Consider the following 12,328-nt stretch of genomic DNA (forward strand, 5'->3'; position numbering starts at 1 on the left):
GCTGCCTTTCTGGCCGATCAGCTCCTCTTAAACGTGATTCAATCATGTAGAAAGTTTTAAATTCAGTCTCAACAATATAATTTTCTTCAAATACATTGCTCTGTATTCTGTGGCAATAACTGATCGCGTGCGCTTCCTTCCACGGAATAGCGTACGACAATTGTAATACTGTGAGCCAGACGTGCGACCTGACAGATATAAGGCTGGGATGCATCTTCCCGCGCTCAGTCAACAGATCCTTTTCACAGGAATAAAAGGGCGTATTTTTGGGGGAATAGTTCGATTCTTCCCTCGCTGCAATCAACAGGTTGCCTAACTTGCCTTCGCACAGTTTTCAGCGCGTGCTTGCTAAATATAATTAAAGTTTATGTAATAACCAATCGATTGTCCGATAGAGGCAATATTAATTTGATATTGTAAAAGACAACTAAAATTTCGGACCTTGTGTTATTATCTTTTTCTCGCCGGAAAAATACATTATTTTATATACAGAAATTTAAATCGCGGTGTCTGACGAATTAGGTTGTCTCTTTCAACATGACACAACGCGTGGTGTCACTTGTACCTCTGTTGCTATTGGCAACTATAGTTTGTGGCGATTACTGGAGCTCAAACGAAGATGTAGTGAACCATTTGGACGAGCCTCAAGATTCGTTGCTGCGCGAGGTGTCTTCAACCACACCTAACCCAGCGCACCGGGACGCCAACGCTACTTTATCTCCCATTGAATCCTTTGCTCTGTGAGTAACTGTTTGATGACTATAATGTTTTATTATTAATCCCATATTAAAGGAAATATCCAACAAATAGCAATTTTATATCTTAGTTTTATAGAAACTTATTTGAATATTACGCTGGAGTATTTTATTGGTAATATATCAGCTCGTCGTTAAGAAGGTAAAGAGCATTATACCTAGTTTTGAGAAATCTTGAGTGTGGTGCCTAATTTCCAGAAGCGTCCCTAGGTTTTTAGGACAGGGAAGGCTAAGCTGCCTAAAATTTAAGATCATATTCAAGTTGATAACTGGTTTTTATGTTAATTCATTTAAACTTATATTCAGGCTACATTTTAAGGAATTTATCATCTTGAAAAAAAATAATAATAATAATTTTTCTAGATAACATGAAATTATTTATGGAGCTTACGAACATATGAGGGGGTAGAAGCCCCCTGTCCCCTAGTAGGCGGGCCTAAGGCTAATGATTACATCCATATTATATCCCACTAGTAATTACAACCATAATATCATGAGAAGTATACTCAAAGTTACACAAATGACGCTTGTGGTGATTTTTGATGACATTTTGCACGATGCTCTTTACTCAATATTTACTCAAGTACGTAGTGGAACGCCAGTCCCGGGCCATAGCAATGTTGATTGCGATTTTCAGTAAAGTCTAATGTACATAGTACTTAGTACTCTCTCAGCAAAACTGAATTTTACGCATTAACGGAATAAAAAATACTATAAACAACGGTCATGTAAAGTTTTTCGGCAGCCGACGCTTAATTCCTGGGTACAAATTGTGCTTGAAGGGCGCTGCAGGTGAAGCTAAGACTGATATTTCTACTTATTCGGCAAATGGATTCAGTTCACTATTGCAACAACACCCGTTCTTGCAAGAATTGTCTCAAGCCAAGTTTATAGTATGCACAAAATACAAAGGAAACTTTCGAGTTGGCATTAGTTATGATAGCACTGCAGATACTAGTATTGTGCTTGCGATGAATTTATAGTGAAAGAATTCGGCATTTGGAACTGCTCACTCACAAATCACAATCAATCGAGTCGGAGTTGAATCTTTTACAATCCTTGGATCAAGTACAATGAAACATTGCAAGATAACTAAATATATGATTGATGTAAATTTGCAATATGAATTCCAAAAATATGATTGAAACACCGCGTTGGAAGTCGATGTAATTTTAGCCAGGAGAATTACAATGTTTTCACTACCCTGATGATAGCTTAAGAAATAATTTGTACAAATAACTCTACTTCATTAGCCCCCTTTATGTAAATATTTAAACCATTGTTGAACATTGAACCTAACTTCTTGCATTATTCAGCTCTTTTTGAGATATTTAACGTGGCTTTCGATCTAGTTTGTCTACGACTGCATAGTTGCCGCCAGGCTCTCACATGCATGAGCAAAAACGAGTCGGGATTTAAAGTTCACACACGCGTCAAGCTCTACGAGCAATTGGCATCGGTGTTGCCTTAGTTTAAGGTGATAGTACAACCTGCTCTGCTAATAAGAGCGGCTAGGCTCTTTAATATGATGCTGCATTTCGTGACGTCACGAAGACAGCGTTTGTCTCATTGGCTGGATGCAGGTGGTGGCCGCTGCTACATCGATAGTGAAGTCGCGCACGTCTGCAACGATCATCACTACAGGCGGCGGCTAGCGTTTGATCAGGTAGAGCTGGTCATTACAGATAAGCTCGTTTGGCTAGACTGTGTTTAGTGTCGGGCTTGCTTGCCAGACACAGCGCTGCTCTTGGCTCAAGCCGCTAATGAAAAAATTGTCTAGCGGCAAACCACAGTTGGTTCAGAATGATGCCAGACATAGTTGTACACGATGGTTGGTCTTACAAGCCGCTGTTGGGTGTTGAACTGGTAAAAAATGATTAATGGTATCTTATTACTTCTCTATTTCTCTATTACTACGCACATGTGAATGAAGCCAAGCGAAATCACGTGTCCCAGACGATGATCTAATGTTGGGTACTTCTGGATTAACGCAATAAAACACTACCTTAATTTCGTGTCTTTAAAGCATCGAAGTATTTTTTTACTACTATAAGGTAGTGAAAAACAAATCTATAACCAAAGTTGGAAATATTCGCAATAAAGTAATCATCAGCGAATTTGTCATTGTTACAAGTTGTTATTATTATTAAGTAAACAGGCTAGACGCTGTCTGCCATCAGACAGGATTGATACTGTTCATCATTCGTCAACAAAACATAAGATGGATCCTGAGCATCAGCCATCAGACGAACGCAGGCTAGACCCTGTTTATCATCTGTCAGGAATGCTAGACCCTGACAGACCCATCATTTGTCTGTGGACCAGACGTATAGACCACGCCGGCGGGATGGCGCTGTAAGGGGAAGCGGAGGCGAGGCGGCTCGTCGTCGTCTGCTACATGGCCAATAAGCGTAAGGAGCAGCGGCCTCGACTGCTGCTTGCTTGGGGTCATAAGGAACGAGTGCGTTCGTAGCTGAGATCAAGTCCACGTGTAAAGTCTCGGCGCCAATGCAGTGAGCTGCACCACAAAGGCTGCTGTTAGCCAATTGAACTATTTGGGTCAAGCTAGCCTTACTGAAAGTTATAGCAGGCCCTTCATCGGCCATCCATGTACTGCCTTAACAACGCAAGTTATTTTCTAATAAGGCTGCGTCATCACGCGTAACTTGCATGTCCGAAGCATAAAAGTAGTATGTATTGATATATATACGCGATGTAGTGACACAGTTGAGGGATCTTGTGGCACAATGTATCAAAATTCCTTCCCTGAGGATAGATCAATTGATACTGTTTGTAGAAGACTTTTATTGCTCTCGGCAAGCATTATTTCCTCTTCTAAATTAGTGGCAAAGCCGGATTTTTGGTCTTGAATTTAACCCACGCCGAATTACCTTTACGAATTGACTTATTTATCTTGATTTCTCCAGATATTTTCCAAGGCGTTGAGAGAAGTTGGAAATTATTAAATGGACTTGTGCTATTAATACAAACAAACAAACTGTAAAAATGTATGTTATTTTGAAATTTATCTTAATGGGCACAAGCTCGTCAGCAATTTACGTCTTTAGTCGCGAGGTAAATAAGCGATTAAACGATGGAAAATACTCGTCAACTCTTGCCAATGAACGATCGAACATGATTGTTTATTTTTCAGGAATAAATACGCTACTTACACTTATACTCGTATTAATTATGTAAATGTACTTTTGTAAGGAGTAATAGCCATTACATGCTAAATCATCGGATACTCGCTCAGTACGGCCATGACTTGCATGACAGGAAAATGGCTTTAGACTGCAGGCCGGCTTAGCTGTAAATCTTTCAAGAAAATTTCCTTGCTAACTTCTACGGCACAGCAACATGTTGAATTTAGCCCATAATATTGCATACAACTTTAGCTTTCTTATTATGTTTTAGCTTTCTTATTTATTGGACAACGATTTGCTTCGCTATGTATAAACTTTAATTAATGATCTTAAAGAACATCAAACTGCGATCTTGCATAACTGCTTTAATGTATCTAATTATGTTGCTAACAGCGTTTCCACACGCTTAATTTGTTACTACATAATTATAAATCAGTCGGTAATCTTGTATAACGGCGTTGCTATACACGTGATGTGCGTTATTGTAAGTATACCAGTCGGTCATCTTCCATAGCAGATTTACGACGCACTTATCGCTACTATACATAACCAAAGTTTCATACAAAACTGAATGACAATACGCATGACTTTCAATTGTCCGGGATTGATCAGTCAAGATCTTTGCTACAAGACAAGCGTTGCAATGTACAGCTAGTAAACCTGATTGTCGTTGCTACGAGTATGCTGCACCAGTCGCGGTCACTCGGGTGTGTCAAATACCGCTTATACGTACGAGTATTGTTAAATTGGTCTTAAATCAACTCGAATGTCAGAATGAAGCATTATTATTTTATAAACTACTGTCCTATGGTCAGGCCACGTGGTACCGATGCCAGGCGCTATAATAAGCGCCACCTGACTGGAGAAGGATTCGTTGATTAAGTGTGTGAGGGATAAGTAAGACAACATCTGTCCAGAGAACTTATCATGATACGGGGTGGCTTTATGTGAGAGATACGATACAGGTAAAGCTAAGACGTCGACCGTTAGGTCTGAGTAGCTCTAACGCTAGTTACATTGCGGCGTGCGTACTTGTCAGCTTTTCGAGGCCTTACTAAGGTTCCCATCTAGTACTTCTCATCTATCTTTATCACGTCTACTGAATATTACGCCTCAATCATAATGAATAGAATGAGACGCCTGATTGACACCAGACACCGACGTACCTCGATGTGGTACACTCACCTTAACCTAATTACTGTGGTGGAATGCAACTATGTTAGATATTGCAAGTTAATAAACCTGAAAAGATCGCTTATGAACGTGTAGCGGTTGTCATCTTGTCTACTGCATCTTATGAAAACTAATAAGCGGCCAAGCAGCGAGAACACGTTGTCTATATCGTTTCTTTGAAACACGCAAAGCAAATTTATCTAAATACGGCTCCAAATTTCTCATATTTAACTACTTTACTAGTGTTAATTTGAGTCATTCGAAAGCCAATTATCTAGATGTTCACATGGGCGTTCTATTCCTTTATTCTTATAGCGTAGAAAGAAGTCACTCTTCTCTTTCCTAAAGCAATACTGCCGTTCCGCGGCATCCTAAGTTCATTTCATTGTAACTTCAGAGCCGATGACCGAAAAAAATTATAAGGCTTTGTGCTCATGCGCTGAACCTAAGATCACTTTCGTAATGTTCCTAAGAGGTGCATTTACTGCTGTTGACTTGTTAAAAATTTGTTATTCATGTAAATCCCTATAAATTAGTTGTCAATTCATTTTATTCATATTAATCTTAATGAGTTCCAAAAGCCTGGAGGCTTGTTTTTTTAAAAGGTTTTTCCTTTAAATGTCCTGTTTTAGTGTACTCTTTTGAAATTATTGAATGATTCCGATAATGCTATGGTTTATTCATAAGGATATTATCTCAATGATATTCTCCTGCGATTTCTAATTAAATTCGCTTGATTTTTAATTTACGTCTTCTAATTTGAGACGTCTATTGAGAATATTTATGGATTCTCTATTTTTAATTATTGTTTACCTTGGATTATGAACTGCCTTTTTTCTCAAATCTCCTCATATTGTTTCTGGAATAATTTCAAAGGGACGATGCTAGACATCATTACCAAGTTCAAAAACTCGTGTCGTTTCAGTCATGTTATTGTATTCTCAGCAATTGTACGAAACAAATGAATACTTATATCCCCAGGAATCGTGAGCGTGCTATCCAGCAGCTGCTCGGCAAGGTGTTACGTGCGCTTGGTCCAGAGTTTGTGGCTCGACTGCCCGTTGCTCCTACGAACGCTACCCTCACGCCCCTCAACTCCGCCCTCAGAGTCGGCACTGGCACTTGTCCTGAGAGATACCGGGTGAGGGAAAAACATTAACAATAATATCACATGATGAAATAAGAATTATGTGAGTAGCAAGTAGAGATCGACAGCGAAAGGGAAGTGAAAAAGCCATTATAACTTGAGCTGATCAGTGTAAAGACGTGCAAATGTATGGTAAATAAGGAAAAGTAGTCATATGTACAGAGAGAGGTCGATTAATTCGTTAAATGTATGTTGAAAAATATAAACAGCTTGTGTTGGGGTCAATTCGTGGTTCATTTGGTTGTGTTCAATCGCAGTTTTAATTTGTGTGTAACGAGACAGTTAAACATCGAAATAATGCGCTTAAACAGAGCCTTCTTATCTCAATAATTTAAACTAGAAAATATTGAACGATTTGCCGTGAAATCAATGTAAGTAACGTTTCCAATCAGTCGCTGCTGGAATCGGAAAATGTCAGTAGCATCACACGTGCCCTTAAATTAACAAAAACTTAAAGCAGATCTAATAAGGAAACGGAGCCGCGTGAAAACTTTTGAGCATATCATAAGCAATTGTCGAGGCCTCTGTGACGCACTGAAGAGAATCTGCTTGCGATGCCAATGCACTAACCGCTATCGAAAGATAAAGCATTGATAAATCTCTCATTGTATTGTCCTAGATTCGTCTTGGGAGTAATTGTTCTACGTGAAGCCCTCGTCAAATAATCGACTTTTATGTAACCTTTTTATTTGCCAAAAATTTTAGTCGATCATTTTCCTTCTGATAATTCAATGACCGAGATTTTTAAATTTGGAACATATTTTTGCAGCGATGCTCGTCGCAAACATTCTACCCTTCATGCGAGGTGCCGCGTAACACAGACGAGCAGATGTGGCAGCAACGCTTCACGCTCTTCTTCAATATATCTTCTGAGATATCGTCCATCCGACGCAACAACGTCTTGAATGCAACCCTGCGTCTCTACAAACTCAGGATCGCGCTCATCGAGCCCACGACTTTCATTGTTAAACTTCACGTCTTCACCAAGAGTCTGAAGCGCAACAGGGGTGAGGAAGTCACCGTGATACATTCATTTTCTGTTAATCTTAATCATGACCTCATTTGTTGCAGTTATAATGGTGAAAATAAAGTTAGTTTCATGGCTTTTGTCTGGGTCGGATGCTCTAGATTTCTTTGATGTCTTTCTAAACATCATGAAGGTTTTTTTCAGTATTTACTGCTAAACTTGTTGTGTCTTGTGTTCACCATATACGTTTTGGATCTATATTTTTGTTTCACTTACATTTCTTGCTAACTCGATGCATCCTGTGTTAAGCGTGGTGCAAATTTCTTTTCGCACATCCACGAAGTGTGTATATTGTCTAAACATACCCATCGTTACTCCTCAAAACCATCAATAGTTATTTTCGTGCCGATGAAACTTACCTTTCCGTACGTCAACGTACAGAGCGCAGCAGGGTGGTAGCGTCGACGCAGCTATCGAGCGACTACGAAGGCTGGGTGTTCCTGAACGTATCGTCATTCGTGCAACGTCTCAAGAACCGCAACAACCACGGCTTCAAGATATCCATTCAGAACGAGAAGAATGTGCCATGGAATATCCCTAACTTCTTCGTTAAAATGGACTGTAAAGCATCTAATGAGAGTGAGTTAACACAGATCTAGTGTCGTATTAATAGTACAAAATCATGACTTTTTCGCCACGATTGACAGCTCGTATTAAAAAATGACAGTTTTAATGCCTTAAAGGTACAAAAAATAAACAAACATTATCCATTAAGCCTCGTATGAGCCATTGTTCTCTTATCTGATAGATCGAATATTACCTTGATACATTAAACTATTCACTATTCTGCGGGTAGAGAATCATGAAACTTTGAAGCGCCTATAATTAATTTCCTATGTTTTAATCTCATTTCGATCCATAATAAATTTTCAAAATTAATAATTTTTCATCATATAGACGCAGCGAATCTGACTACGAGTTCTGGCAGTGTGGTTCACTGCCCGCTGATGCTATATTCTGAAAATTATCTTGAACGCTTGCCGCGATGTTTATCACTCCGGTGAACAAAGTTGTTATTGAGTATCAAGGGATAAAAGAATATTCTGATCGATCGTGATATCGATTAGTTTATTTATGATGTTTTTTCCTGGTCAGGTCTGATCCCACTGCCGTTTGAAGTGCAGCTTGACGACAACACGCAACGATACCCCGCTCTCAACATTCGTTCAGGCACGCAAGAGGTCGAGACTGATAACGATTATCTTAATGCCGCCGATAATTTTTCTGGTAATCTTCCTCCTCATCAAGATATGCATCTAGGACAAGATGAAGAAATGGGTAACCACCAAGCGATCGGAAACTCGTTCAGTCAAAGTCATATCGGCAGAATTCAGTTAGAAGGACAGCAAAAATTAGACCGGATGCTCAACCCCCACCTCTATTCCTCAGTTGAGCATCACCAGAGAGACGGAAATCGGATGATCATTGGTGACTCGCAAGATTACGACACCATAAGTCACAGTGAGAATGAATCGCTCCCAGACGACAGCGATCTTAGTTACGGCTACCACGACTCTGCAGGCGCCGGCGAAACTGAGCACGACATCTACAGCGATCCGCAGCTCCGGTACAAAAAGCAAGCTCCGTTGTTCCCCGCGCACAGACATGAAAATGACCAGCAATATGATATGCAAGGTGAACATCAGCAAGACAGTCAATACCATTATGATGATGGTGTATATGACATTTATGATGACCCCTTCCATTCAGAAGTCGATGCTAGCTCTGGTATAAGTATGAATAGAAATTTGACAATATCTAACGATAATTCTACTTCAGAGGGAAATACTTCAAACAGTCTATACCTTCGAAGAGAGAACGACTATAGCAACGAACGTAAAGCTCCTCACTTCGAAGAAGACTCTGATGCTGCACAGCATCATTTGTTGGACTCCGCTGAACACCACAGATCGTTTCCGCGTTCCGAAAACCACTTCGGGACCAGGAATTTTAACCACTCTTATCGCAGGTCTAATCGCCGTCACCACCACCACCACCAACCACACCACAGCCACCCTCACCGCCATCATCCCCGCGCCTATGCTTCAACACACCGTCGCCACAGACCACACACCCAAAACCAGAGCGACCATTTGGTCGAAGAAGCTCTTCCTCAAATCCCCATCACTGATGAGATGGTAGTGACCACGGTCTTGCCGCAGTGAACCGCAGTCTTCTGAACGAATGAAGTATGCAACCCATCCTGTAACTACCTCTTATTTGTTATCGCTAAGACCACTTAGTCCATAGAGCCGAAGTGCAAATGAGTATTTATTGTTTAACTTCTCAGTCTATAAGTTGTTATAAGGAGCTTGTGGCTATGAGAAGCTAACAACGTCTTCCGTAAACTATTGTTTTAAGATTGTTGAATGATTTATATGGCCGAGAGCTCTAACGATTATTTTAACTTGGCATTATAGGTAGGATTTTAGTGAATCACACTATTTATAGGAATTGTGTTAAGAATCTATTGCTGCCACGCATATCATATTTGCCTTTTTACGGTAGGAACTTCTATCCACACTTTACACCAAAGTTTGGTCAAGAGATTTACGAATATCTCGTCTATTCACGATTGAGAGATGCAAACGTCATTAACTGTAACTTGATATGTTTTAGTCTCCTGCCTCTGCTCCGATCTTGCAGCGTTTTCGTCGATGCACTGCAACAAATTCTACTTCCCGAGAAAGTTCGGCTGTAAACCATAGAAGTTGCACTTATTGATCTGTTTTAGAATGCGCTTACTTGTTTCCTAAAATTACGCGTCTTAAGAGGATGAATTAGTCGGTTGCTATAATGCGTCGAAAGGATAAACGCTCTAAATGATCAATATTATGTGTGCCATTCTGGCTGAAGATTGCATGGCGAAGTACTTTGCCTTAAATGGTACATGAGGCTCGGGTGAAGCCGTGAAAGAGGCTATATAGCGCGTAAATTTTGTCATCTTCTTTTCAGTAGTGCAATGTTAACTTAGCTCTATACTTCCTTGCACTCCGCGTCACTACATGTTCAATGTGTTTAGAAAACTCAATTACAATATGAGTAATCAACTTTTTGAGGGTTAAGTGCTTTCCGAAAAAATTTTTTCCGTTGTTGCGCTACTGGATAAGTTTAAAATAAGTTTTTAATTCTAAGATTTTCGCTTGCAATTCCAACAAGTCATATTGTACACGTTAATGTATTTTTCATCAAAAAATTGAGCAGTAGTCGTGGGCAACATCAGTGAGGCGTAATTGAAAGGTTGTGCTAGCATAAGCATCTCGTTTACCCTTTGCATTAGGACGATCATTCCATCACCAAACTAAGAGTTCTTACTTTTTCTCTTAGTTTCGATATCCAATAGTCTTCTTTCATTCTTTCAAATTGTTTGTGTGAAAATTATATGGATGTTTCGTTTGAAAATGATCAACATTTCGCTGTTGATGGTACAGATGGACTAACATCAGATCTTTGAACCCATGTATGGCCCTCCTATTACTTACCCAAGTCAGTTACTGACCGTCCTATGTTGCCAGGTGTTCGTCTTTGCACCTAACATTATAGGTTAGGTGAAGGCCGAATTGTGGTCATATTTTTCGATCAATGAAGTCACAGATTACGTCATATTATTCATTTAATGATACACTAATTGACATCAATTTATTAAAATTGATTTTTTTATCTAATTTGACATATTTGTTATTGTATTATGCTCTGACAACCTTTAAATAAGTTAGCTTTTTAAAAGCGTTTGCTGGCAAGCACTATGTTCAATGTGAACATCAACAGTTGCGTCTCTGTATTTTAAAAGCATTTTGGCATCGCATTTGAAGCTTATCGTTCAAGGAGGCCATCCATTAATATTGTCTTCTTTCACTTCGGTAGTTTTCATGAAAATTATTTCTAATAATCTTATAAATAATCTATGTAGAACTACGGATGTCGGTAAGCTGGCTCCACACGGTGCATCATCGAATTCATTGCTTGGACAGAACTTCTCATGAAGTATAACAACGATTCTAGTCTTCCAATGTGCATGACATATATGTATGATATTCGTTTTATATATAAATTATTTCAAAACTTAAGTGGCGCAGATATGTAAATTCGATCGTATTGATCAAGATTGCTGTTTCACTTCAAATTTATAAGGTGTTTTAAAACAAGCTCTGTTATAATGAAGCAACCTTTCCTTCATTCAGAAGTTCAAATTTATTCCTGCGCCTATCGCTTACCAGCGCCGCTTCTGACCATATACTCCAGCTAGCTGCATTTTTTAGTTCATATAACTTGTAGCCTTGAGCATGGACAGAATTATAAAACGCTTTCCCCTCATGTTCTTGTGAACTATATTCTTATAGATCAGCGAGTTGCAGGAGGAATGCCGCTCACCTTGTATGAGCAAATGTTTTGTTTAGGCCAGCAATAACCCACCGTAATCTTTTTGTAGACGGAAGTCCAAGGAATGTATGTAGCTTAATTCAATGTTTATTATTGCCATTTATAATAAGTTATATATTAGAAAGAAGAATTGCTTAATGTCACCACTGTACTGACTGTAGTGTCCCTACACTTGAACCTATCGCCTGAATTGATCAGAAATGCATTTTGTAGTCTTTCAGCGATAAAAATGAATTTCAATGCTGTTCTAATATAAAAAAATTACTTTTTACTTACGTTTGAAAAGATGGCTGTATCGCTTCTTATGGAGTGTGAGCTTAAAACAACCATGAGATTCGCATGTCGTCGACGGTGACAAAATACGATGTAACATCGACAATTACTCTTCTATGCTATGAATGAAGCCTAAAATGTTTACCAAGAGATTCAATCAAGATGAATACATAAGGCAGGGCTTTGCTATTAATAAATGTTATTTGTAACTTTTATTATTATTGATAACCTGCTCAATTTATTAAAGATTTTTATCGGTTTTGGGTACGTGTAATGTTAATATGATTGAAAAAAAGTCAATACTTATTTCGTAGAATTAATTCTCCTACTAAATTTCGAGGAAAACGCCTCTGATTAGGTAGACGAGTGGTTGGAAACACCAAGATAGATGCAGTGAGTTGTGGGTTCAAGCTGGAATTGGAATTGG

General features: G+C 39.1%; 1 protein-coding gene across 1 annotated transcript; it reads left to right on the top strand.

The window, feature by feature from the left end:
* Nucleotides 1-243: 243 nt before the first annotated feature.
* Nucleotides 244-12,110, top strand: LOC108682759. The gene is made up of 5 exons (XM_018171996.1): nucleotides 244-740; nucleotides 6,056-6,215; nucleotides 6,991-7,228; nucleotides 7,630-7,827; nucleotides 8,344-12,110. Exons 1-5 carry the CDS (start codon nucleotides 538-540, stop codon nucleotides 9,411-9,413), a joined length of 1,869 nt encoding a protein of 622 aa, XP_018027485.1. The 5' UTR covers nucleotides 244-537; the 3' UTR covers nucleotides 9,414-12,110.
* The last annotated feature ends 218 nt before the right edge of the window (nucleotides 12,111-12,328 follow it).

The sequence above is a fragment of the Hyalella azteca genome, unplaced genomic scaffold (assembly GCF_000764305.2).
Source record: "Hyalella azteca isolate HAZT.00-mixed unplaced genomic scaffold, Hazt_2.0.2 contig12764, whole genome shotgun sequence".
In the NCBI taxonomy this organism is placed as follows: domain Eukaryota; kingdom Metazoa; phylum Arthropoda; class Malacostraca; order Amphipoda; family Hyalellidae; genus Hyalella; species Hyalella azteca.